General features: G+C 54.1%; 1 protein-coding gene across 6 annotated transcripts in view; it reads left to right on the forward strand.

Moving 5' to 3' along the window:
- Positions 1-21,598, forward strand: part of ADGRL1 (adhesion G protein-coupled receptor L1) — a 44,959-nt gene extending 23,361 nt beyond the window's left edge. Inside the window, exons 1-21 of one of the 6 annotated variants that reach the window (XM_036032371.1) lie at positions 670-2,222; positions 2,360-3,236; positions 6,695-7,495; positions 8,634-8,948; positions 9,742-9,845; positions 10,146-10,331; positions 10,615-10,653; positions 10,825-11,008; positions 11,179-11,301; positions 11,818-12,032; positions 12,309-12,479; positions 12,918-13,127; positions 13,215-13,435; positions 13,582-13,648; positions 13,986-14,077; positions 15,091-15,259; positions 16,490-16,618; positions 16,802-16,898; positions 16,991-17,119; positions 17,294-17,311; positions 17,760-21,598. In XM_036032371.1, coding sequence (XP_035888264.1) covers positions 3,209-3,236; positions 6,695-7,495; positions 8,634-8,948; positions 9,742-9,845; positions 10,146-10,331; positions 10,615-10,653; positions 10,825-11,008; positions 11,179-11,301; positions 11,818-12,032; positions 12,309-12,479; positions 12,918-13,127; positions 13,215-13,435; positions 13,582-13,648; positions 13,986-14,077; positions 15,091-15,259; positions 16,490-16,618; positions 16,802-16,898; positions 16,991-17,119; positions 17,294-17,311; positions 17,760-18,502 — 4,041 coding nt within the window. In that variant the 5' untranslated portion in view covers positions 670-2,222; positions 2,360-3,208 and the 3' untranslated portion in view covers positions 18,503-21,598. Of the gene's footprint in view, positions 1-669; positions 3,237-5,467; positions 5,553-6,694; positions 7,496-8,633; positions 8,949-9,741; positions 9,846-10,145; positions 10,332-10,614; positions 10,654-10,824; positions 11,009-11,178; positions 11,302-11,817; positions 12,033-12,308; positions 12,480-12,917; positions 13,128-13,214; positions 13,436-13,581; positions 13,649-13,985; positions 14,078-15,090; positions 15,260-16,489; positions 16,619-16,801; positions 16,899-16,990; positions 17,120-17,293; positions 17,312-17,759 lie in introns of those variants that run through there. The other 5 variants (XM_036032372.1, XM_028520118.2, XM_036032373.1 and 2 more) reach the window with 5 other exon arrangements.
- The last annotated feature ends 4,632 nt before the right edge of the window (positions 21,599-26,230 follow it).

The following is a 26,230-nucleotide window of genomic DNA, read 5'->3' on the forward strand; positions in this document are numbered from 1 at the left end:
TCAGTGCCTCCATACACCTCCATACTCTGCTCCTCATACTTACATCTCCCCTCAACCCTACCACCCTACAATCCCTCTTTGTCCCTATTCTTCTCTCATCCCTTCCCTTCCTAAACCCCACCCTTACACACTTGCTCTTCCCTCTCACTCACCATGCTTCCTCTCTGCACTCTCTCTCCTTTTTCTTGTCCTCCTCGCCCTTCACAAGCCCCCACTTCTGCCCCTTACCAGTCCTGGCAGCTGGACTCTATGCTCACAGAGAGGCAGACACCACTGAGGCCCCGTAGCAGATTCAGTGTGAAGGGCTGGAGGCATCTTCTACAGATTTCTATCTCCTAGTTGGTTTGCCTGTTACCATAGGAGCACTTCCTGTTTACAAGGAAGTGCCGCCATATTGGACTGAGAGGGGCCCCCAGGAAGCCTAAGGAAGGTTATCTTAGGAGCCAGAGGCCTGGCTTTCTTGTACCTGGCCAAGGAGAGCAGACAGACAGGGTCTCTCCTCCTCAGCACCCACCCTTAACATCATCCTTCTTTCCTACCCTCAGACTTCCCTCTGCCTCCCCTCTCCCTCCCCCAGCCCCTCAGCTTTACATAGCCAACCTGGAGGTGGGGTCTCCGGTCAGAGGGGGAGGAGGCAGGGCCAACAGAGAGTGTGTGGGGTGGGGGCAGGGAACAGGCGCCTGCCCGTGACTCGCCCTCCTCTCCCCTCCCACTCCAGCCTTCGCCCCCAACCTTTGATTTCTCCTCGCAGGCGACAATCTACACTGGGGAAAACAGGATCACTTCTGTGCTCCCATAAGTTTCTTCTTTTACTCCTCACCCTTTGCTTTCAGCAACCGAGGCCTCCAGCCGCCACCTGAGGGGGACGCCCATCTGATCCTTGAAGCCTTCCCACAGCACTGGGGCCATTGCCTACCCCCGGACTGGGGCAGCAGGGAAGGAGGGCAGGAGGTGGGGAGCTTAGCACAGTGGGGGAAATCTGGCTGGGTCCAAAGCTCGGCCAGGCTCTTGAATTTTTCTGGCTCTGAAACTTGAGCAAATGACTTAATTTTGCTGGGCCACTGTAGGGGAGACAAGAGTCAAGGAGATGGTGTGGGCGAAGCAGCTGGCCCAGGGCCAGTCCCGGAGTCTGCTCCCAGTGGCAGTGGCCGTATCCTCACCCCCAGCGCTCAGACCCAGCCTGGGTCAGGATGTGCTCAGTAATGGTCCAAGTGCCCTTTTAAGCCGGCTGAACCTGTATATTCATCTGTGGTGAAGGAATGGACCAAACACCTTCCCTGGAATGCTGCCAGGAATAGAGAGAACATGGATAACGCTCCCCATGTGCCCTGGGCCACAGGTGTGATGGAACTGGTGCCGGCCTTTGCCAGCTGTGTGGCTTCAGCCATGCTGCTTCAGTTCACTGAGCCTCAGTTTCCCCAGCTAGAGACAGGGTTCTTAAGACTGCCCAGGATGTGCCTAGCATGGTCCCTGACACCTAGTGAGTGGTGGGCACCTGGTAGTCATTGTTTCTGCTAGAACTAACAATTGTTGTTGCTATTAGTAATCAAAAATAAAACAAAAAACAGATGATGAACACAGTTCTTCCTGAGGCAGATGGGTTAAAGGGCAGGAAAAAATCCCTTGGTCCAAGTGGAGCCCAAAGTGGATGCCACACAGGTAAAGAAGCAGGAAAAAAGTTCAGAGGGCTTGGATAGGAAAGGGGTGGAGAGACCCAGAGCCGACCCCCGGGTGGGCAGGAACATGACCCACAGAGATCAGGAGATAGGCAGGTCAGTCCAGGGGATGGGTAAGCCCCCAATCTGATGGGAGAGAGCTATCCTGAGCTCTGGGAGAGACAGGACACACACATGCAAACACAGCAGTAGTGTTGGGGGCGCACAGTGGGGCCGTGTATGTTCTAGACAGGCAGACCTGAGGGCTAGTTTCTGGTCCCAGAGGTTGGGGGCTGGGGTTACTGGGAGGATTGAAGCTAGGCCACAGAACAGGGAGGCTGGGCACTCACTTGTCCCCAAATGTTTGCTGAGCACCTCCTGTGTTCCAGGCCCTGGATGAGACGCTGGGAAGGCAGCCACACCCTGCCCCTGTGGAACTCCCTGCTCCTACCTCCAGAGAGGTGGTAGAAGAGCCAGGCCCTGGTCCAAGGTTCCTGAGGGGCCAGGGGCACAGAGCCTGGAGGCTTCAGAGGCTGGGGTGATCCCAGTGCTAGTGCAGGCCTGTCCGTGGGTGTAGGGACTACCATGGGGAGGGGGCAGTGGTGTGTGGGACCCCCCCCCACACACACATTAGATAGGCCCAACTAACGCTGGATTTGCCTTGCAGCTATGCACAATCTAACCATGCCCCCTTCCTCCCCCAGGTACACTGGCCCACCAAGCAGCGGGTGGCATGGAGCTCCTGGCTCCCGGGGCCCCCAGGGGGGTTGCTGGGCAGAGAAATTGAGTCTCGGGGGAGTGTGTCTGTGCCACCTGCTATCCTGCCCTGTCTGTGATGTCTCCCCAACCCAGCCTCTTCCCTCTGCCTCTGTTTCCCCACCCCAGCTCTTTGAGGCTCAGAGGGGCTCGCCTGTCTGCCTCTCAGTCATTCTGTGTCCACTCTGTCACCCTTTCTCTGTGTTGGCTTTTTTTGGGGTTGTGAGGGCTTGGGGGAACCCAGCTGGACTCGGGTGAGGCCAGCACAGACTGGGAAGGAGTTCAGCCTGTTCTCTCAGCTCTGGGTACCCAGGTCCCAGAAGGCACTGAACCTCTTCCCCTGGGCCCCTGGTTCTGGCAGGAGGGCAGCAGGCAGGGTTGGAAGGGATCAGTGTCCCCTCTACCACTCCCTCCCTGGTGCCCTCCTAACCAGAGCCCACCTCCCAGCCTGGATTCCCCTCTCCCATGAGGGTGCCCACTCACATCTGAAGGCATGGTCCTCCTACCTGCCTGTAGCCCCCTCACCCCGTGTCTCTCTTGGTCTCTGTCTTCCTGCGTGTTTTTCCCTCCCTGTGACTGTCTCCCCACGACCTCTTGCCCCAACCCCACCCCAGAGAAAGGAACTTGGGGGGTGGGGGCTGAGCTGATGCTACGTTCGGGGTTGGGGAACCAGGAGTGAGGAAAGAAAGGAAAAGGGGGCATGTTGCCAAAAAAGAAACGAAAGCAATTTAATCTCTTTTTTTTTTCTCTTTTTTTCTTGCGCATTTTTTTTCAATTTGTTTTTTCTCTCTCTTCCGATGCTTAAAGTAGAAGTGGAGCAGAAAGGTAAACGCACTGTTACCAATGCTAACCCCTAACTCACACTTTGTTTTACCTGTACCATACTTATGTGACCTGCCCTCCCCTCTTGGCCCCTTCTTCTCCCACCCCTTCAACTGGGTCCAGTTGCTAGCCCCCAGCCCAGGTATCCTCCCAGTGGGGCCAGCCCTGGTCCAGCCGTGGGCAACTCCACCCTCCAGACACCCGAGGAAGCTCCTCTCTGAGTACATGGCCAGGACCTTCTCTCTCTCTACCTCTCTCTCTCTCTCTCTCTCTCTCTCTCTCTCTGCCTCTCTTTCTGTCTCACCCTGTCCCTCCTTCCTAGTCCCTGGCCCTGCCAAGGGGACCTGGCCCTCTCTCATCCTTCTTTTGCCTCCTTCAGGAGAAGTTTGTAAGCATCCTGGGTGGGTAGGGACCCCCTTCCCTGGCTCCCAACTGGGGGCGGGGCGGGGTGGGGCACTGGGTGAGCCGTCTTTCTCCTCTCTTCTTCCTGCCCCAACTTTGGTAACTTATGTCCAGTTGGGGGAGGCGGGATGGAGGGGACACCTTTGTTTTCCTTTTGGAGAGCAGATTCGCCCTATCTCTCGGGCTCCTGGTGGCTTAAGTTCCTTCTGGTTTGGCGTTTTCAAGGCCCAGAGCTGTTTTGGAGCACAGAGCACCAGTTTCCCCCACCCCTAACCCCCAAACTCAACCTGCTGGGAGCCCACCCCTGGGGAGGGGTATAAACTGTCCCCAGCCCTGGGAGGGCAGCCTGTCAAATGGGGGGGCGGGCAAAGGGGTGGGGATGGGCCTCACGGTGGGGGGAGCGTGGGGTGGGAGAGCATTTTTCTCTGGTTCTGAAACACTTGCAAAGCTGCAGTCAGGGTTTCTTCTGGGCTGTTGTGGTTAGAGGACCAGGGAGAGGGAGGAGGGGACAGTATGGGCCAGGTATGGGGACTTCCAGGAGCACCGTAATTTCTTGCCGGGTTTAATTAACCTTCAGCAGGGCAGCAAGAGAACTCCATGGTGGGTTGGACTGTCTGTTGTGGAGGGAAGGGCAGGGGTTGCAGCTGAAGGGGTTGGAGGGTGGAATGTTGGGAGTAGGTGCTTCCTCCCCTGTGAGTTTTTGGGAAATTGACAGCTCTGAGGCTGGCAGCAGGGGAAAGGCTGGGTGAGCATCCTTGCAGATAGCTTTTGCCTTGAAATTACGGTGATCTGTAGAGCATCCCCTCCAAGGGAGGTGGGGCGGGGTCCCTCCAAGCTGCTCCCCTACCCGCTGTCTCCCTCCCCCATCTCAGAGAGGCCTGGGCAGCCAGCCCACGGTCTGCCCCAGAACACCTTGCCACTCTCTCCCTCTCTCGTTCCTGGAGTCTCTCTCCCATCCAGCACCAGACACTCTTCTTTCAGGTCCGGTGGTGGTTTGGATACGCAGCCCTGGATCTTTTCTCTTCAAGAGGCGGGTGGGAGAAGGGAAAGGAGGTGTTGGGAACTTGGTGCTGGGGAGGGGTCCTTGCTGGCAAAGGCCCCAAACAGACCCTCCCTCATCTTTTCCCCCTTCCCCAGAGTAACCTCTAACCACGTTTTCCTCCTCCACACCCTTCTGACCAGGTCAGGCTCTGAGACCTCTCACCGCCCCCCTCATACACACAACTGGCAAGGGCCTCCCCCACACCCTGGCTTGGGGAGAGGGGAGACCTGGGCACAGAGGAAACGGGTGGAGGCCAGGTGTGCTGGTGACAGGATACAGACCAGCACCTCAGGGCACTGGGGATAGGGAGATGGTGAAGCCCCAGGGCCCAAGGCAGGATCCTTCTGTTCCTTGCCCACCTCTGTGCCCTCAGCTTCCCTTCCCCTCCTAAAATAGGGCATGCTCCTGGCTGCTTTGTGCCTGGGGACCCTTGAGCTGCCCCCCAAGCCAGCGCCAGGTCCCAGCCTTCCCTGTCCCTTTTGGGGCCAGCTGCTTTGGTGACAGGCCAAGCAGAAGCAGAGAATTCACTGCAAACCCTCACCCTGGCCTATCCATGGGTTCTGCTAACAGGGAGGTGAGAGGGAGGCCCCAGCCATCCTGGATGGCAGGGCCTCTGGCAGTCACCACTCTGGGAGGAGGAGGGAAGTCTGGCCTTGCTGACCATGAGAGTTCAGATCTCTACCCGGTCAGTAGGGGGCCTAGGAGTAGGTGACCCTGGGACATGATGGGGCAAGGGTGGGCAGGCCAGCAGGGGCCAATGAGATGCAGTTGAGGTTTTCCTCCTTTTCAGGGATTGGGGGGGTGGGGCGGGGCCCCCCACCTTTCTGACATCAGCGCTGCCTTGGTCCCTCCTCCCGAGCCGGGGATGGTTGCAGGTAAATCGGGGTCCGGGGCAGGGGCGGTGGGGGGGCCTGGCTGGGGTGGGCTGGGTCTTTATCCTAGCACTTGGTTCCCTCCCTTACCCACTCTGAGCTGGACCTGGGACTGCCCCCCTGAGGGACCCTCAGTGGGGCCTGGGCCTTGGAGTGAATTCTCTGCTCACCCCCTCTCTCCTCTGCCAGCACTAACCCTTTCTTCCCAGGTGGTCTCCAGTGTGCCTCCCTTGGAGCCAGGACCTCTGCTGAGGCCCCCCACCTTGTCTCTCTTCCCTCCATGCAGCTTTCCTTCCCTCTCCCCAACTCTCCTGGGGAATCCCCTCCCTCCCCATGTCCCATTCCCATCCCTGTGCACCAGTGTCAGTGTCTGCTGCTGAACAAACCCCACGAGACCCTGCCGGCTGGGGGCAGGGCTGGGCACTGTAGGGGAGGGGCTGGACTTTTCCAGAAACCCTTCCTGATTGTGTGGGTACTGGGGCGGAGGCACAAGCTGCGTCAGGAACCTTGGGTGCTTCTCCCACCCTGAAATGGGGGGTACCCTTTTACACCCACAGTGGGTACAAAAACATTACTACCTTGCAGTTTTTGCAGGAGGAAGAAAATGGAGTAAAAAAAAAAATCTGCCCTTGTGTGGTTGGTGAAGGATGGGACCCTCAACTCTAGCTCTTCCATAGGGGGCGGAGACGAAGGCGAAGGGGCAGGGTGCTGAGTCCCTGGAACCTCAAAGCCGCCCGGCGGTGGCTGCAGTGAGGAGTTCTTTCTGCCCCACTTAAGGCACAGGAGAAAGTCTGGGAGGGCTTTTGCCAAACCCCTTATCCCCAGCCTGTGGGGTCTCTAGCAGCCAGGAAAGGAAAGAGGGGCACCACCTCCCCACCACTAACCCTGCTCTTAATGACCTTCAGGGTTGACATCTCCTGGGAGAGGGGCAGCTGGGTGGGGTGGGGGTCCCAGCCCAGAAACCCCCTTCCCATCACCAGCCCTACCAAGCAACCGTGACTGCAGCAGCAGGAGGGAACAGCCTGGCTCCCTCCTGGGCCTTGTGACCAATTTGCCTCTCTCTCCCCTCTCTTTCTCCCTGCCCCTCCCTTCCTTCACCCCTGCTCCTCCTCTCTGTCTCCTCCCCTCCTACCTGCCCGGCCCAGTCTTCGTGTGCCCAGGGACGCTGCAGAAGGTGCTGGAGCCCACCTCAACGCATGAGTCGGAGCACCAGTCTGGCGCGTGGTGCAAGGATCCACTGCAGGCAGGTGACCGCATCTACGTCATGCCCTGGATCCCTTATCGCACAGACACGCTGACCGAGTATGCCTCGTGGGAAGACTACGTGGCTGCACGCCACACTACCACCTACCGCCTGCCCAACCGCGTAGATGGTACCGGCTTCGTGGTTTACGACGGCGCTGTCTTCTACAACAAGGAGCGCACGCGCAATATCGTCAAGTACGACCTGCGCACACGCATCAAGAGCGGGGAGACAGTCATCAACACGGCCAACTACCATGACACCTCTCCCTACCGCTGGGGGGGCAAGACCGACATTGATCTGGCTGTGGACGAGAATGGGTTGTGGGTCATCTATGCCACTGAGGGTAACAATGGGCGGTTGGTGGTGAGCCAGCTCAACCCCTATACGCTACGCTTCGAAGGCACATGGGAAACAGGATACGACAAGCGCTCTGCATCCAACGCCTTCATGGTGTGCGGGGTCCTCTATGTGCTGCGCTCAGTCTATGTGGAAGACGACAGTGAGGCGGCTGGCAACCGTGTGGACTATGCCTTTAACACCAATGCTAACCGCGAGGAGCCAGTCAGCCTGGCCTTCCCTAATCCCTACCAGTTTGTCTCCTCCGTGGACTACAACCCGCGCGACAACCAGCTCTACGTCTGGAACAACTACTTCGTGGTGCGCTATAGCCTGGAGTTTGGACCCCCTGACCCCAGTGCCGGTGAGGAGGGCGCCTGTTCACTGTCCCAGGCCCCACCCACAGTCACAGGGTGGGGGCACACTCGGGGAGTTCTCAGGGACTTGAAGGTGGGCTGGGGAAGCCCTGGAAGTCTGAAAGAGTCACAAAGAACATGCCACTCTAAGCACTTCGCTGATTAATAATTTATCTCATTCTCATGGTCACTGGGATTGTTACTGTCCCCATTTTACAGATGAGGAAGCTGAGGCCCTGGGGGGGTGGGAGATTCGTTTATTTATTTTTAATTTTTTTAAAATTATATATATATTTTTTATTTTTAGAGACAGGGGAAGGGAGGGGGAGAGGGAGAGAAATATCGATGTGTGAAAGATACATCAGTTGGTTGCTTTTTGCACACCCCCAACCAAGTAGTTGGCCTACAACCCATGCATGTGCCCCAACTGGAAATTGAACTGGCAGTCTTCTGGTTCACAGGCTGGCACTCAATACCCTGAGCCACACCAGCCAGACCCTATTAGTTTATTTGAGAACTTGGACTCAGAACTCTCAGGGTACCTAACGATTTAGCTGCACTGCCTCTCACAGTGGCCTGTGTACTTTTAGCCCTGGAATCTTTACCAACCAAAATCTTGGGTGGAAGGCCAAGTATCCAGTGAAACAGAACAAGACTGAATGCTGATGTTGATGGGCTGAGGGTCTCTTTAGTTCCATTTGCCCCCTCAGCTTCCTTGAGCGAGCTCTGAGCAGCTTCTGGGCTCCAGGGAGCCTAATCTAATTCAGCTTCATTTGCATAATGGGGAACTGAGGACCCCAGAGGGAAGGGATGTGGCCAGGTTACAGAGTCCAGAGTGAGAGTAACCAAGGATGGGAGGTGGCCGTTCACCTCCTTCATGGCCTGTCCTCTCCTGTTTTTTCAAACTTCAGGGTGCACACAAGGGAATTCTTACCACCTTTTGATGCTTTACATGGTCCCACAGGTGTGAGGGAGCTCTATAGGCAGGAAGAATACAGGGGAGATCCATTTCCAGACCCAATGAGAACCAGGCACCTTTCCCTGTCATTAGCAAGAAAGATGCTAGGGATCTCTGTGCCCCGGGCATGCTGTGGCAGGGCCCTGAGCATAGGGGTGACTCTGTCTCATGTCTCCTCTCTATTCCAGGCCCAGCCACTTCCCCTCCCCTCAGCACGACCACCACAGTCCAGCCCACACCCCTGACCAGCACAGCCTCACCCACAGCCACCACCCCACTTCGCCGGGCACCCCTCACCACGCACCCAGTGGGTGCCATCAACCAACTGGGACCTGACCTGCCTCTAGCCACCGCCCTGGCCCCTAGCACCCGGCGGCCACCAGCCCCCAATCTGCACATGTCCCCAGAGCTCTTCTGTGAACCTCGAGAGGTGCGACGGGTCCAGTGGCCAGCCACCCAGCAGGGCATGCTAGTGGAGAGGCCCTGCCCCAAGGGCACTCGAGGTGAGTGCAGAGGCCTTGGAAACTTCCAATGTGGCTGGCTTGGGGGTGGCCACTGCTGGTCTGGGCAGGGGAGGGACAGGGGACATGCCCACCATTCAGCTTAGCATAGATACACTTACCTGTTCATCTTCCCTGTCATAGTGTGATGGGCCCCAGGTGGCCCATAGTGTGGCCTTCATGTGGCAGGGGTCACACCTGACATCTGCAGCTGTGTCTCCAGAGCCCAGCTGAGCTCTCAGGGCACAGTAGCAGCTCAGTTAGTACCCCTGCTGCTGCCCCCCACCCCACCCCATGCCCTGTTCCCTCTTGCAGTACTGAATCCCTACCACATGAAAAGCACCATGTAGACCCTGCAGGGAGGCCACAGAGGTGACTTGGGTATGTCCCAGCCTGAGGCTGAGATGGAACCAATAGCCATGGGAGCAGCTGATGGCTGGACAGACAGCAATTAAAGTGCCAGAGGGGTGGAGCCAGGACCATGTGCTCCAGGGACCTGAGAGAAGGGTCAAGAGGCTTTATGGACAGGGGGCTTCCAAGATGGACTTTGCCAAAAAGTTCTAATTCTTGTAGGCAAAGATGGAAGGGGAGCCAAGAGGGAAAGCTTAGAAAGTCAGGGGTGACTTATGTCACCTCAAAATGACATCTCTCTTGACTATCTGGCCTGCTTCATGTCTGATCTTCCATGTTCCCCTCACCTACTTGCCCTCTCTGTCATTTCTTTCCCCCTGCTTTGGCCCTTCTTCTCTCCTTCCTTGTGGCTCCCTTTTCTGTTCCTGTCTGTCTGTCCCTGCAGGAATTGCCTCCTTCCAGTGTCTACCAGCCCTGGGGCTCTGGAATCCCCGGGGCCCTGACCTCAGCAACTGCACCTCCCCCTGGGTCAACCAGGTGGCCCAGAAGGTACCAGCAGCAGCCACTCCTCCCAGACAGGCACCCTGTGCTCACACACTGGTCTCTGGGTGGCTGGGTGCAGGGGGTAGTGGAGCAATGGGAGAGAGGGCAACAAATGGGTGGCAGGTCTGGGAAGCAGGAATGTGGGGTTGCCTCCCTGGCCTACGGAGTTGGGAAGAAGACAGACAGGGAGAAGGGGCAGCAGAGAGCAGTGAGAAGGGCCAAGCAGGCCAGGCATGTGCAGAGGGACCATGGTGGGAGCAAGATGGTCCCTGACAGAGCTGGGTCCCCCACTTCTGCCTCATGCAGATCAAGAGCGGGGAGAATGCAGCCAACATTGCCAGTGAGCTGGCCCGCCACACCCGGGGCTCCATTTATGCAGGAGACGTGTCATCCTCTGTGAAGTTGATGGAACAGCTGCTGGACATCCTGGATGCCCAGCTGCAGGCTCTGCGGCCCATTGAGCGAGAGTCAGCTGGCAAGAACTACAATAAGGTGGGGCCTAGCAGTGGGGCCAACAGTGGGCACTGCCCAGGAGGCTCAGAAAGTTTCCAGCCTGGTACCTACAAGCTGGGTTGCCACTCCTGGTCAGAGGAAGAGGGACAGAATCCAAGCCTGCTGGTCTCATTCCTGGGCTACCTTGGAGAGTCCTGGGGGTTGGGAGATGCCTTAGGAACAACTCTTGATCATGGCCCAGCACCAGGTTGGTGGCAAACAGAGTGTCAGGATGAGCAGAACCAGAGGCTAGGCCTGACAGTGCCTCCATCTCTTTCCCTAGATGCACAAGCGGGAGAGAACCTGCAAGGACTACATCAAGGTGAGGCCCAGAGGGTTCTTATTGACTGAGGGGTGTGGGACAGGCCCCAGGAGGCACTGAAGGGATGGAGGTTGAGAGGAGAGGACACAGAGCCCAGCCTGAGGAACCAGAGGATGTGGGAGGACTCACGATGCCACCCCCAACCATCCCCCCTCTCCCCTGCCCTTTTAGGCTGTAGTGGAAACAGTGGACAACCTGCTGCGGCCAGAAGCTCTTGAGTCCTGGAAGGACATGAATGCCACAGAGCAGGTGCATACGGCCACCATGCTCCTGGATGTCCTAGAAGAAGGTGCCTTCCTGCTGGCCGACAATGTCAGGGAGCCAGCCCGCTTTTTGGCTGCCAAACAGAATGTGGGTGAGTGCTGTGGTCTCACTGGAGCAAGTTCAAGTGCAAATCTTGAACTGCGTAGCCCGCCTGTTCCAGAGGCCACAGGGAACACCCCGGCATGCTGGCCCTTGACCTTGGGCCGCTGGACTAGGGACAGACTCCAGCCCCATATGCCCTGTCATCCTCTCTCCCCACAGTCCTTGAGGTCACGGTTCTGAACACAGAGGGCCAAGTGCAGGAGCTGGTGTTCCCCCAGGAATACCCAAGTGAAAACTCCATCCAGCTGTCAGCCAACACCATCAAGCAGAACAGCCGCAACGGTCAGTGCCTGGCCCCCAAGCTGACAGCCCACCCCACTTACGAAGAACAGCGGCTCTCAGCTTTTATGGGGTTGAAGAGTCCGAGAAAAGGTTGGGACCCATAACAACACAGAGAAGTCCTCCACTCAAGCTGGTGGAACTCATTTCAGGGTACTCACAGGGTCTTCCCGAAGCCCCAGAGCCCAAGACACTTTGCAGTCTGAAGGGCGCACCTCTGTGCAATAGCAGTTGATCCTCACGACTCAGAGAGGATTGTCCCATTTGAGATTAAGGCTCAGAGAGGTTAGGGATTCTCTCGAGGTCACTGCAGGTGAGAGGTGCCTGGGAACCCAGGCCCTGTGTGTCCTGGCCTGCTGCCCTATTGTTTGGCACTGCCTACAACTAAGCAGTCATCCCGGGGCAGGGTTCCCTAAGCTCCCTTTGCCTGTGTTGCGGCCTGGTAAAGCCAGGTCCCAGTGGCTGGAGATGCACCAGCCAAGGGCTGATGGCACACCCCACTACACCTATCCTCCCCAGGGGTGGTCAAAATTGTCTTCATCCTCTACAACAACCTGGGTCTCTTCCTGTCCACTGAGAATGCCACAGTGAAGCTGGCAGGTGAAACGGGCACAGGCAGCCCAGGGGGCACTTCCCTGGTGGTGAACTCGCAGGTCATCGCAGCTTCCATCAATAAGGAGTCCAGCCGAGTCTTCCTCATGGACCCTGTCATCTTCACCGTGGCCCACCTGGAGGTGAGCTAAGGCATTCCCACCCTCCATGAGGGTCCCAGCATCCTTTGTGTTCCCAGGCTGCATACTGCCCCCACTGCCTATTCATCTATCCAAGAGCAAGTTCCCACCCCTCCCTGGGCCACCAGCCCCCACCTCAGCTGCTTAAGTCTGTCCTCAAAGATACTAGATGCCTGGAGTCCCAGGCACTTCTACATGCTTGTTGCTATCCCTGTAGCTGGGTGTGAGGGCTGGAGGGGACTCCCCAGATCTGACTCCCCGGCCACCACCACACAACAGGCCAAGAACCACTTCAATGCTAACTGCTCCTTCTGGAACTACTCGGAGCGCTCCATGCTGGGCTACTGGTCGACCCAGGGCTGCCGCCTGGTGGAGTCCAACAAGACCCACACCACATGTGCCTGCAGCCACCTCACCAACTTTGCCGTACTCATGGCTCACCGCGAGATCGTAAGCTGGCTGGCGCTCTGCTGCGCACTCCATGCAGGCCTGCTCTCTGGCTCAGCTTTGCATGGCATCATAGAGTGGAGCATGGGCAGTGCCAGGGAAGGCCAGCTTTGTGGGCATGGGGGGGCCACTGGTCTAGCCCAGGGTATGAGGCACACCTCTGATTCTATCTGGTCATGGTCCCACCTCCTCCCAAGGTACTCTGGAGAAGCAAGTTGGTGTCACCTTTTGTCATCTCTCTACACGCCTTCCAGAGCATGAGGAAGTGAGCGTGCCACCTGGAGAGGGGAAGGGGCTGGCAAGTTGGCCAGGGGCAGAAGGCCAGAGGGCTAGGGGGCTGTGGCCTGCGGCCTTGCCCCCAGCTGGCACTTAGCTGACTGAGCCTAGGGTGAGCCTGGCTGTGAGCCAAGGGTGCTGAGCGTACTCTCTGCTGTCCCCCAGTACCAGGGTCGCATCAATGAGCTGCTGCTGTCAGTTATCACCTGGGTGGGCATCGTGATCTCCCTGGTCTGCCTGGCCATCTGCATCTCCACTTTCTGCTTCCTGCGGGGCCTGCAGACCGACCGCAATACCATCCACAAGAATCTGTGCATTAACCTCTTCCTGGCTGAGTTGCTCTTCCTGGTCGGCATAGACAAGACTCAGTACGAGGTGGGCCAGGCACAAGGTGGGGGTTGGGGGAGGGAGGAGAGGCCTCCTGGCTGGGAAGCCCTCATCTGTGGTACCCTCACCCCCCAGATTGCCTGCCCCATCTTCGCTGGTCTGCTGCACTACTTCTTTCTGGCTGCCTTCTCTTGGCTGTGCCTGGAGGGTGTGCACCTCTATCTACTGCTGGTGGAGGTGTTTGAGAGCGAGTACTCCCGCACCAAGTACTACTACCTGGGCGGCTACTGCTTCCCAGCCCTGGTGGTAGGCATAGCAGCTGCCATCGACTACCGCAGCTACGGCACGGAGAAGGCGTGAGTGCCACTGCCTGCCCCACCCTCTGTCTCTCCTCCTGCCTGGTTGCCTGCTCAACAGCAGGACCCTTGGGGCACTGGGCTCCTGGGGTCGGAGGGAGGGGCCCTCCTCTGCCTCTCTCTACCTGGCCCTGCTTCCTTTATAGTTGCTGGCTCCGAGTGGATAATTATTTCATCTGGAGCTTCATTGGGCCCGTCTCCTTTGTTATCGTGGTAAGCTGGAAGGCAGTACCCTTTTTCCAGACTAGCTTTGTCCCTGTACACCCCCAGTCTCCCCAAGCCCTTGAGAACTGTGGGAACTGAAAGCCAGCTGAGAGGACGGGAGCAGAATGGGTCTGTAGAGTTCCAGCACTGAGGTCTGTCCATCCAGGAGCTGTGATTTGAGCCCCTGCTCCCAACAGGAGGGAGCTGTTCACAGACCCCCAGGAGCATTGTTGGCATGCACCTGAGGGCCCCGGTGAAGGGGTCCACCCTGAAATTTGGCCCGGGAGCTCACACCAGCAGGCAAAGCAACCCCAGCACACAGCCCCTCCATTTGTTCTGCCCCCAGGTGAACCTGGTGTTCCTTATGGTGACCCTGCACAAGATGATCCGGAGCTCGTCTGTGCTCAAGCCAGACTCCAGTCGCCTTGACAACATTAAGTGAGCACCCCTTCCTCACACCTCTGTCCCCTAAAGCCCCACATTGGCCTAGCCTAAAATGTGGTGCTGTCACCTCTGTTGTCACACAACGTGATTTTTAAAAAAATATTGCCCATGTCTTGTCAGTAGATCACTTTAAACATTTTTTTTTTACTTGAGGAAGGGAGGGAGTAGGGATAGCGCGAGAGAGAGAAACATCAATTTGTTGTTCCACTTATTTACACATTCATTGGCTATTTCTTATAAGTGCCCTGACTGGGGATCAAACTGCAACCTTGCCGTATCAGACGATACTCTTAACCAACTGAACTACCCAGCCAGGGCCCACAGTGTTATTTAAGGACAAAGATAGTATTTTATCGTGCTTGTTAAAGCTATACTTAATGAATATTTAAAAACCTGGCATTAGCCTATTCAACCTCTGGTTTGGGGGACAACGCTGCTTAGGGCAAGGCTGAATTTAAAAAGTGAGTCTAACCCTGGATGGTATGGCTCAGTGGCCTGAGCGCCAGCCTGTGAACTGAAAGGTCGCTAGTTTGATTCTCTGTCAGGGCACATGCCTGGGTTTCAGGCCAGGTCTCCAGTAGGGGGCATGTGAGAGGCAACTGATTGATGTTTGTCTCATATATCAATGTTTCTCTCCCTCTCTTTCTTCCTCCCTTCCCCTCTCTTGAAAAGTAAATAAATAAAATCTTCACATAAAAACAAAGGAAGTCTATTTCAAGGCAACTTAAAGATAAATAAGCAGCAAAAGTAAGGGTCTAGAAATATGGCCAAAAGGACAAAGGATGCAGGGGAGTGACTGTTCACAAACTTCAACCCTCAACCCCCGACCTCTGCTGCCCCTCAGGCCCAGGCTGGGTGCAAGAGTTGCTGGGCATGCCATTCCCCTGAGGCAGACTCACTCAGGTGGGTCTTTGCAGACAGCGTCCAGGTCCAAAGAGGCCAATGGGGGAGGCATCTCCACTGGGAGGGACTCTGACATCCCTGTCCCCTCTCCCTACCCACCCCAGATCCTGGGCCCTGGGGGCCATCGCACTACTCTTTCTGCTGGGCCTCACCTGGGCTTTTGGCCTCCTCTTCATCAACAAAGAGTCAGTAGTCATGGCTTATCTCTTCACCACTTTCAACGCCTTCCAGGGGGTCTTCATCTTCGTCTTTCACTGCGCCTTACAAAAGAAGGTGAGGTCAGGGACAAGGTCCAGGTGCCTGCCTTCTGCAGTGGCCTGTGTCTGCTTCAAGGGGAATGTGGGTTCAGGGTCAGGGAGGATTTAGCCAGGGGTGAAGAAGGTGCTGAAAAAGAACTGGACAGAGGACTGGAAGAGCAAGAAAGCAGGGTAGCTTTGGGACGTGGTGACGGGCTCTCCCCAGGGTGTGGGGCATGAAGCAGGTGTGCGAAATGGAAATGACTGGACACCATCCAGACAGACATCTCCTACTTTAATACTCCTGGGACAAACTGAGTCTCATGGTGATAAGAAGTTTCCTTTTTAAATAAAACATGTTGAAATCTAAATTTTAAGAGAAAGTAAATGAAGAAAATGGTAGAAGTGGAGGAGAGTGAAGAAGGCATACAGGGTGCACACGACTCAAGTCATGGAAACTTAGTCCTGAAGGCAGTGGAGACCCCTGTCAGGCTATTGTTAGTCTGGGGGGACAGTAGGTTGGGTGAGGCTAAGATCAGGGATGAAGGAGGCAGCAATCAGAGGGTCCTGCGAAGTTGACTGTGTCCCTCCTCTCAAAACTGGTGGCCCCCATTGGACACACAGGGACAGTAACATCCTTACTAGAGCCCCCAGGCCCCTGTGGCCTGACAAGGGCCTTCTTTTCAGCTGTACCTTCCTGCTGTCTCAGACACCCAGACATGGACCTTCCTCAGGGCTTGTCCCCTGCTCCTCTCCAGATTCCACAGGGCCTGCTGCCATATTTTTCTCAAGTCTTTGCTGAAATGCTTGCTTCTCAGTGAGGCCTCTCCTGATCTATTTGAAATCTGCGCACCACCCCACCCCCCACCGCTGCCAGCACTGTCCCTTCCCCACCATAGGCTTCTTCACAGCACCTAAAACCATTAGACATTCTACATTACGTACTGATGTTTGCATCTGTGTCACGTCTATCTGCTAAAATAGCAGCTCTGGTAGGTAGAGCTTTGTGTCTTATTTGTTTTGACTATCTCCTGCACTTAATCCACTTTTGATACATAAAGGATGTTCATCAAAGAGCTGTTGAGTCCATGGATGAGAAACTGTGGTGGAGGTGGAGAAAGGAAGATGGGCCTGAGTGAGGAGAGAGAGCCTACCTGTATAGCTGCTGGGGAACAGGACAGGTTTCTGATGCCTGCCCATAGCTTGGTCTCTGGACTCCTGAGGTGGGGACACCTGCTGCCAGCTGCCTGTCCTCTTTGCCTCCCAGGTGCACAAGGAGTACAGCAAGTGCCTGCGACACTCCTATTGCTGCATCCGCTCCCCGCCTGGGGGCACTCACGGCTCACTCAAGACCTCAGCCATGCGGAGCAACACCCGCTACTACACAGGGACCCAGGTATCTGAGGTGGGGCCAGCCACCAGGCAGGGCTTCCTGGGGCTGAGTGTTGGATCCAAAGCCCCACAGGCAGGGCAGTGCTTGGGGGCATGTCCCTAGTGGTGCTCATCAAGCAAGTGGTCTCAGGAAGATCCTGGAGGGTGGGCAGCTTGAGGATCCCCTTATGTCTGGCTGTGTCCCCAGAGCCGAATCCGGAGGATGTGGAATGATACCGTAAGGAAACAGACAGAATCCTCCTTCATGGCTGGTGACATCAACAGCACCCCCACACTAAATCGAGGTGAGACAGCATCCCTTGCCCCTGGCTCCAGTCCCTTGAGATTCCTGGCCTATGGCTCTAGGATGCCTTTTGACCTCTAACCTCCTGGGCAGGTACCATGGGGAACCACCTGCTGACCAACCCTGTGCTGCAGCCCCGTGGGGGAACCAGCCCCTACAACACCCTCATTGCTGAGTCAGTGGGCTTCAACCCCTCCTCACCCCCTGTCTTCAACTCCCCAGGTGAGACTATTGTGGTGCTGGGAGAGGGTGACAGCCCAGGTCAGGGAGCTTGGGGGTCTGCGTCTGGAGGGGTCTTCACTTGGGATGTCTTCATGCCTCTTGAACTGGAACCTAGACTCAGCATTCCAAGCCCACTTACCTTCTTTTTTTTTCCCTCCTGGCTGGCACCTACAGGGAGCTACCGGGAACCCAGTAAGTGTGACTTTCCTGGTACCATTTCCAAGGCTGGGAGGGGAACAAGACAGTGGCTCCCTCAGATGGCCTTACTTACTTAGGGAGGAGAACTCCAGGTGCTTCTCTGTCCCCAACACACACACATGCAATCTCTGGCTTGGTGGCTGGTGTTGCATTTGGACCTCAAGTGGGGAAAGAAGGTGATGAGGATCAAAGCACAGGAAATGGACCCAGTCACCCAGGTCTTCTCACACTGCTAAGATGCTGAGCCCGAAGCTGGAAGGGGACCCTGGGAAAACTGGTCTCCTCTCTCACCTTCCACCACCCTGCATGGTGGATGTCCACTGCCAGTGAGGAAAAGAGAATGAAAGACCCCAGTCCGCAGGGGCAGGGGTAAACCCCCAGTCCATGTGGCCTGTATCCTCGCTGTTTGGCCCTCCTTATAAGCAGCCCCCTTCTGCTGCAGAGCACCCCTTGGGAGGCCGGGAAACCTGTGGCATGGACACGCTGCCCCTCAACGGCAACTTCAACAACAGTTACTCCTTGCGAAGTGGGGATTTTCCTCCAGGGGATGGAGCACCAGAGCCACCCCGAGGCCGGAACCTGGCAGATGCTGCCGCCTTTGAGAAGATGATCATCTCGGAGCTGGTGCACAACAACCTGCGGGGCAGCAGCAGCGGGGCCAAGGGCCCTCCACCACCTGAACCCCCTGTGCCACCTGTGCCAGGGGGTGGCAGTGAGGAAGAGGCGGGTGGGCCCGGGGGTGCTGACCGGGCGGAGATTGAACTTCTCTACAAGGCCCTGGAGGAGCCTCTGCTGCTGCCCCGGGCCCAGTCGGTGCTGTACCAGAGTGATCTGGACGAGTCAGAGAGCTGCACGGCGGAGGACGGGGCCACCAGCCGGCCCCTGTCCTCCCCTCCTGGCCGGGACTCCCTCTATGCCAGTGGGGCCAACCTGCGGGACTCGCCCTCCTACCCGGACAGCAGCCCCGAGGGGCCCAGCGAGGCCCTGCCCCCACCCCCGCCCGCACCCCCAGTTCCCCCTGAAATCTACTACACCTCGCGCCCACCGGCCCTGGTGGCTCGAAACCCCCTGCAGGGCTACTACCAGGTGCGGCGGCCCAGCCATGAAGGCTATTTGGCAGCCCCAGGCCTCGAGGGGCCAGGGCCTGATGGGGATGGGCAGATGCAGCTGGTTACCAGCCTCTGAGGGACCTCATGGACCATGGGCTGGTGGCCCAGGCCAGGGAGGGAACCCTGGGAAGGGCTCTGGTGGGAGAGGGAGACTGAAGGAGGCAGTGGCTGGTGGGCCACCCTCCAGGCGTCCCTTGTCCAAAGTCCCTGTAGGCCACTTGGGGGCTCTGCTGTGGGGACCTGAGGTGCAGGGTTCATAGACAGGGTTTCCCACCAGCCACATGCACCAGCTTGATTTGGGGGAAGTGCCATGAGGAAGAGCCAGGAGGTCCCCAGGGGAGTAAGGAAGGAGAAATTGGAAGGGTGCAGCCCACTCTTGACTTCCCCCTCCCCTCAACTCTTCCTTCTGCTGGAGGGAAATGAAGGATTGGTATCCCTGGGCCAAAGGCTCTGCTGGCTGGAACCTGTCAGTTGCTCCTCTTTCTGTAGCCAGAAATGCTGGGCTACACCAGGAGGGAGCAGTGGGGGGCAGAAGGACAGAAGGACAGGTTCCTCCTGCACTACAGTTCCCTGGCTCCCTGGAGACCAGGGCCTCTGGCCAAGGATAAAAGCCCCAGAGCCAGCAGAATGGGCATTTGTGGCTGGTGGTTTAAAGGTTGAATTTTCTCTGAAGCTCCTTCCCTCTGCTCTTAGTCCCTGCCTCCCCAGCAAGCCTGCCCCCTCAGCCCTCCTCAAGTACACCCAATGACCCCCTCCCTTGGGGTGACTCCTGATGAAGCACAACTCCCCAAAGGGCCCCCAGCCCACAGGGGTGGCCATATTTGGGCAGTTCCAGTCCTGTGGGCTCAGCTATCTGGGGAGCAGATTTTGGGTCTGGATCTCCCTGGGGAGTGGGTCCTGGGCTTGGATCTTTCCCTAGGGGGCCCTTGTTCTCTTCCTCTCTCTTCCTCCCTTATTGCTGTAAATATTTCAACGAAATGGAAAAGACAAAAAAAAAAAAAAAAAAAGAAAAGAAAGAAAATCTCATCACTTGAAGCCACCAGGAGCCTGTGGCCCAGCCAGCCCAGGCTTCCTCCGGAGCAGAGTGCCGCCTCTGGATCCTGGCAGCCAGGACTTCTCTGTATATGTGTGCATCCCCAGCCGGGTGGGCGGGCCGCCAGAGCAGCTTTTCACAGTCCAGAGACAAAAAAATCTAGAAGCAACAGCAAAACAAAGAACCCGTTTCCTTCCTGGCACCCGTTTCTGTCATCTCCTTCCCTGCTCCGCCTGCCCCTGGCATCAGTCAGCCTTCCTGGGGTGTGTACCTCACTGCCTGCCCCAGGATTGGGGGCCTGTCTCCCCCTTTCCTCCCCACTGGCCTGGGGGAGGCACCCCTCACACCCAAAGATGCTTTTGCCAAGATGGCTGTGCTGTCCTTTTGAGTTCCTGCCTCTTGTCTTTTGCTTCTGGAATTCAGCTGGGGATGAGGAGTTGATTTCTTTCCTAGAAAGGTTCATGGGGGAAGGAAGATGAAGGCAGCAGGGTTTGATGTGACTGAGGAGGGAGGGCTGGGAGTGATAAAATAGTTGTCTTTGGGGGTGGGGGCGGGCACAAAGGTGAGAGATCACCTTCCCTACTCTACACCCTCCTGCAGAGGAGGCAAAGCCAGACACTAGGGCCTGGAGTCAGGATACCCGTGTTCTGGAGGCTCAAGCCCAAACCTGTGGACTCTAAAAGTGTCAGGCTTAACATGTCTCCTGAGTACCTCTTCTAGCCCCATCCTCTCTAGCCTGTCACCCTGGCCCTCCCAGAGGCCCCCCAACTCTGGGGAGTAACATAGTCCCATTTCCATACTAACCCAGCCCCATAATTGCCATTTCCCCAGGGGTGGCCCTCACCTCTGCTCTGACCCCTTGTCTCTTGTCCCTCTTTTCTCACAAGTGCCATGAGTTTTCAAACATCTTTGGGTCTCAGCCTGCTGCTGCCATGAACTTATTTGGGTTAAGGGGGAGGGGTTCTAGGGAGGAACTAGAGAAAAGGGACAGGTAGGTGGCTGGAGGAGCCCTTTTTGCTGCTAGAAAGCCCCTCCCTTCAGGGGAGCTGGGGCTGGCTTGTCCCCATCAGGGGAGAAGGGGTCAGACCAAAGATGGTGGTTTGTCCTGTATAGGGGGACAGGAGTGGGGAGAAGGCAGTGTTGGGTTCCATCTCTGGCTTTTTCTAGTAGGGAGGCTTTTACTAGAAGAGCATGAGTGAGTCGGGACCCAGAAGAGAAGTAAGGGTGGGGACTAGCTTGCCCAGGTGACTCTGAGGAGGGTGGGAGCCAGCTCCATGGCCTGCTTTGGCTTTAGGGGGCCAGGAGTTTGCTCCACTGTGGGAGGGGCAGCTGGAGATCTGAGATGCTGGTGGGAAACAAGGGTAGATGGAGGAGTTGGCCTGACTCAGGCACCAGCCCAGCTAGAGACAGAGGCTGCCTCTTAACACCAGCAAGAGGGCTGGAAGAGTTGGCAGGGTGTGAGAGCTTCCAGGGGGACTGGAGGCATGCAAGGAGCCCCTCATCTTCCCTTGCCCAGCCCTCTTTTTATCTCCAGACCGACAATCAAAGGGAGAGAGAGGGTGCAGTGGATCCCTTGGTTCCCATTTCAGCCAGAATCACCAAGGTGAATTCCTAGGTCTCAAAGCTATGTGGCAGGGCCCCCTGGTGGGGCTGAACACCACTGCAGTCCAGTGCAAAGCCACCAAGGAGAGCCCAGGTGTTCGTCCCCCCCCACCCCAACCAGACCTGGTGCCTTGACGCCCCCAACCCCAGCTGGGACGGTATAGAGAAGGAAGGGTCTTGGTTTCCTCTCCTATTCCCTTCCTTGGGCTCCTGAGTTTATTTGCTTCTAGGTTTTGTTATTTTTATCTGGGATTTTGTTTTGGTTTGTTTATTTGTTTTTCTCTTGGTTTCCCTTGCCTTCCTTTCTCTGTGTCTCCTCCACCTCTTTCCCAGTTTTTTCCTCACTGTCTCTGTGTTCCTCTTCTCTCATCCTCAATTTCTCTTTGTCCATTCAGGCCTCCCACCCTCCATGCCCCCAGTCCCTCCTTGGTCTCCTTTTCGATATGCCAAACCAATTTTGGGTCGAGTGCATTTAACGAGAACAAAACAAAAGGCTCATAACAACAAGAACGTTTCAGAAAAAAAAGTTTTAAAAAATTGTTGAGTCAAAAAAAAATAAAGAAATTAAGATTTCTTGGAATGATGAATGGTGTGACTCTTTGGGGGGGCGGGGGCTGTGAGAAACAGGTGAGTGGACCTGCACAGAGCGTCTACATGAGGCTTTGACACTGGGAAGAGAATGCACTGCAACACTTGGAATCTACAGCAGAAGGCTGGAGTCAAAATTGCCCAGAACTTGGTAGGATCCTGGGCCCAGGCAGCAATTCAGGTGTAGTTTTTCTTTGAATCCTCATAAACACTGTAGGGTGGATGAAGGTTATTAGAACTCCACTTTCAAAACAGGGAAACAGGCTTTCAGAACCTGGATGTATACACCAAGGCTCTCCTGGGCCTGGTAACTGTGCCATGTGTCTTTCGAAGCCCTGCCTGGCCCAACATGTGCCCACAGGCTGTATTAGAGCAAGCATGGGAATTTTACACTGCCTATCTGATTCCTAGACTCCCACACACTATTGGAATATGCATTTTTGAAAGTGACAACATAATGGGGTTGCATAATAAATTTCACATCCTCAAAAAGAACTGCCAGCGCTCAGAAACGACCAAACAGTGAAAGCATCTCTTCATGCCCCTCTGCCTGCCACACCTGCATCCAGGACACCACATTCCCATTTCTTCTCCCACCTCTCCAGCCACTCCTTCCCAGTCCTAGTGGCTGGTTCCTTCTCATCTCTGGACCTCTTAATGTTAGCAAGACCAGGAGCTCAGCCTTGGACCTTTTCCCTACCTACCCTGGGAAAGGTTGGTCCATTTCATGGTTTTAAATGCTATGTATATACTGATGAGTCCTGAGCATAGAGTTGCAGTCTAAACTTTACCTTGAGCTCCAGATTTACATTCATCCAGCATCCCACTCCACATCTACCCCTGAGTGTCTGGCAGGATCTCAAACCTAATCTGTCTTAAACCCAGTTCCTGACCACTACTCCCCAGCTCCTCCCAAACGCTTTGCCACCTCAAATAATGGCCAACTCCATCTCAAGACTCAAACTAAAATCCTTGGAGCTTCTCTTGAACTCATCTCCTTGTCTCATACTATACATCTGACAGTAAATGCAATGACAACTCTAATGTTAAAATGTCCAGTATTAACTAGTTCTTGCCATTTTGGTTCAAGCCAACCCTGTGTCTTATCAGGAGCACTGCAATGGTCCCCTTACTAGCTCTCATTCCTCTTCAGGCTTTTCTCAACACAGAAACCAGAGTGATCTCAGTAAGCATATTTTGTCCTTCCTCTGTTCAAAATTACCTAATGGCTTTCTCTCTTGCCCAGATGAAAGGACAAGGTCAGCACAATAGCTGACAAGGCCCTACAGCATCAGATATCATCCCCATGGCTCCCCTCCTCCCTCCTTCCACGCCAGCCACACTGGGATCCTCATCTGCAAGCACACAGACACCCTCCTGCCTGCCTCAGGGCCTTTGCATCATGCAAATCAGAGCTTCCTAGGAGGCTACTCCATTTAAACTGCTAGTGGTCATTCCAGAACTTCCTAACCCTGTTCTTCCTTTGTTTGTTTCTCATAGTATTCCCATCCCACAAACTAAATATCTTTTTTGCTTGTTTATTGTCTGCCTCCCCAACTAGAAGGTAATATAGGATGGTGTTTTCACTTCTGTTCCCCTGAGTGAGTCTGAGATGAAAGCTAAGACTGATGGGAGTTGTGACTGCTGCTCCGTTCATTAGCCTCAATTCCCACACATCTCTCACTGTGTAATGCTAAGTTTTTAATTCAGCATGGCCCTGAAACCTAACTTCAATATTTTAGCTGGTGTCCAACCCAAGAAAAAGCAAAATATGTTCCTGTGCTGAAAAAGGAACTGATTCTACTGGACTTAACTGAGATGACCTGTGAACCAGTTCAGTAGTTAAACTTAATTATGTATGATTTTGACGTCATGGTCTGATTTTGAAATACAATCCTGGCCTAAGATGAGATTCCACAACATGGCCTGTTCTTCTGTCTTTGTGTCCTTTACTCTCCCCAGCTCTACACACATCCTTCCCCAGTAAACACACAGTAGAAATCTGCTGGGCCAGACAACCAATGACCCTCAGGCAGCTATTAGTGGTACCAATTTGCACATGTGCAGGAATAACATTTATATTGAGATTTGTCATTTCAAAGCTCTTTTCTACATTTCATCTCATTTAATTGTCACAAGGTATATATTATTATCCCTATTTATCAGATGAGAAAACTGAGGTAAGAGTGATCAAATAAGATTACTAAACAAGTTCACAGTGCCTACACTCTGCGGATGCTTTACATATGCTATCCAATTTAAGCCTTTCAATGACCCAGTGGGGTAGGTGTTACTTAGTCCCATTTACAGCTGCAGAAACTGAAGCCCAGAAGGGTTTAGAGAACATCTCCACATGGTTAGAGAATATATCCACACTCACTCAGCTAATAAGAAAGAGCTGGACTAGGCCTCTATCTTGGTCTTCTAATCCCAGGGCTGCTTCTGGGACTGTTTGCACCCAGTCACAGTTGTCTACTCCCCATCACTGTCCTACTTGGCATACAGTAAAGGAGACTGACAACCTGGCACCTCAAAGTCAGAGGAAATGCCCACTGACTGCACCACACCCTGATCATCCCTATGTAGCTAGTATTAGGACTGTCTAGAGTGGACCCATGGGAGTCAAGCCAGAGGGAAGTCCTTAATTCAGAGCAATAGAAGAGCCTCTTCAGATCCCCAAAGGGCTGAAAACACTGGGGACCTCTGCCCTTGAGAAAACTGACTCTCCCACGAACTCTTGGGAAGGCCTGGGGGAGCTGGGCTGAGGCTAATCCTCCAACCCCTCATTTCAAGGTTAATCTGCTCCACTTTTACCCTTTCAAACACTGCAGTCATGGAAATCAGCAGTGATGACAGGTCCCTGCTGGCTTCTCCCTTCCCATTTATATCAATCACTTTTCACTTGACCCAGATTCTCCTTGATCAAAACTGTTGCAACTGTGACTCTTTTCGATCTGTCCTGTCCCACTGTCTTCCATCACCCTCTGTCTCTGTCCAAGTAATCTCAGCTTCTCACAACTGAAGTCCTCAATTTAAGTCAGCCAGTTCTCTCCTGGGAATTGATCCTACAGAACTGCACATGGCCATAAAGACTCAGTGGCAGACCCTGACTGTGGCTTAGTGGGTTGAATATCATCCTGCAAACCTAAAATCTGCCAGTTCAATTCCCAGTCAGGGCACTAGTTGGGGGTGAGAGAGAGGCAAAAAGCAGATCAATGTTTCTCACATATTGATGTTTTTCTCCCTCTCTTTCTCCCTCCCTTCCCCTCTCTCTAAAAGTAAATAAATAAAACCTAAAAGAAAAAAAGACTCAGTGGAAAGATTTGATGTAGATAGGCTTCTAAGAGTAAAATATAAGGAATAATTTAAAATTTCAGCATAAAAAACAGTTACATAAATTGTGTACATCAATACAAACAGAATACCATGCAACAATTAAAAATGATGATGTAGAATAACATTAAATGATGTGGAAATATATTAGTAGCACTAAGTGTAAAAAGCTGGATATAAGACTGCCCTAGTTTTTAAAATAATATTTATGCAAAAAGTGTGTATACATATATAAAATTGTGTATGTATGCATATATATGTATGTGTGCATAGTATATACACCAAAATATTAACAGCTTATCAGTAGTGGGTAATTTTTACTTTCTTGAAATTTGTTGTTTTTGTATGAAACATATATTACTTTGTCATAGGAAAAAGTATTTGTGTGTCCTACTTTCTGTGGAAGAACAAAGACCAAGAATAACCAATAACTAGAAGAAAAGAACACAGTGGGGACTAACCCTGCCAAGATTAGTTACAGTGTGATAATATTTAAAATGATGTGGTATTGGCACAGGAAGAGACAGATAGGCTAATGAAAAGACCTATAACTAGACAGAGACCTATGACTAGATGGAAACCTGCTCTAGACACAGATTATAAGTCTCTAGGGAAAGAACAGATTAATCCAGAGGATCTCAAATGTTGTAGTATTGGGATCCCTTTATCCTCTTAAAAATTAACAAGGATGAGGGATGATCAGGTGGAGGACAGAAAATTTCAGGGTAGTTAAAAAAAAAACACACAACTCTGTATGAGACTATATACATGTCATACATTTGCCCAAACCCACAGAATGTACAACACAAGAGGAAACCCTAATGTAAAGTATGGACCTCATGCTCTAAGATGTGTTCACATAGTTTCATCAATTATAACAAATTCACTACCCTCGTGGGGATTTAATGGTGGTGAAGCCCTGATTGGTGTGGCTCAGTTGGTTGGGCTTCGTCCCACAAAGTAAAAGGTCAGGCTGGGTTGCAGGTTTGGTCCCAAGTCGTACACAAGGCAACTGATTGATGTTTCCCTTTCACACAGCTGTTTCTCTCTCTCTGTTTCTCCCCCCTTGCCCTCTCTAAAAATAAAGAAAATTTGTTTTAAAAATGGTGGGGGAGGCTATGCATGGTGGGGACAGGGAGTATATGGGCAATCTCTGTACCATACTCTCAATTTTGCTGTAAACCTAAAGCTGCTCTAAAAAAAAAATTAAGTTTTTTTTTAAAAACTACTGAGGAACCTAAAGAGCTA

Source organism: Phyllostomus discolor, chromosome 8 (genome assembly GCF_004126475.2).
Source record: "Phyllostomus discolor isolate MPI-MPIP mPhyDis1 chromosome 8, mPhyDis1.pri.v3, whole genome shotgun sequence".
NCBI classification, from domain to species: Eukaryota; Metazoa; Chordata; class Mammalia; order Chiroptera; family Phyllostomidae; genus Phyllostomus; species Phyllostomus discolor.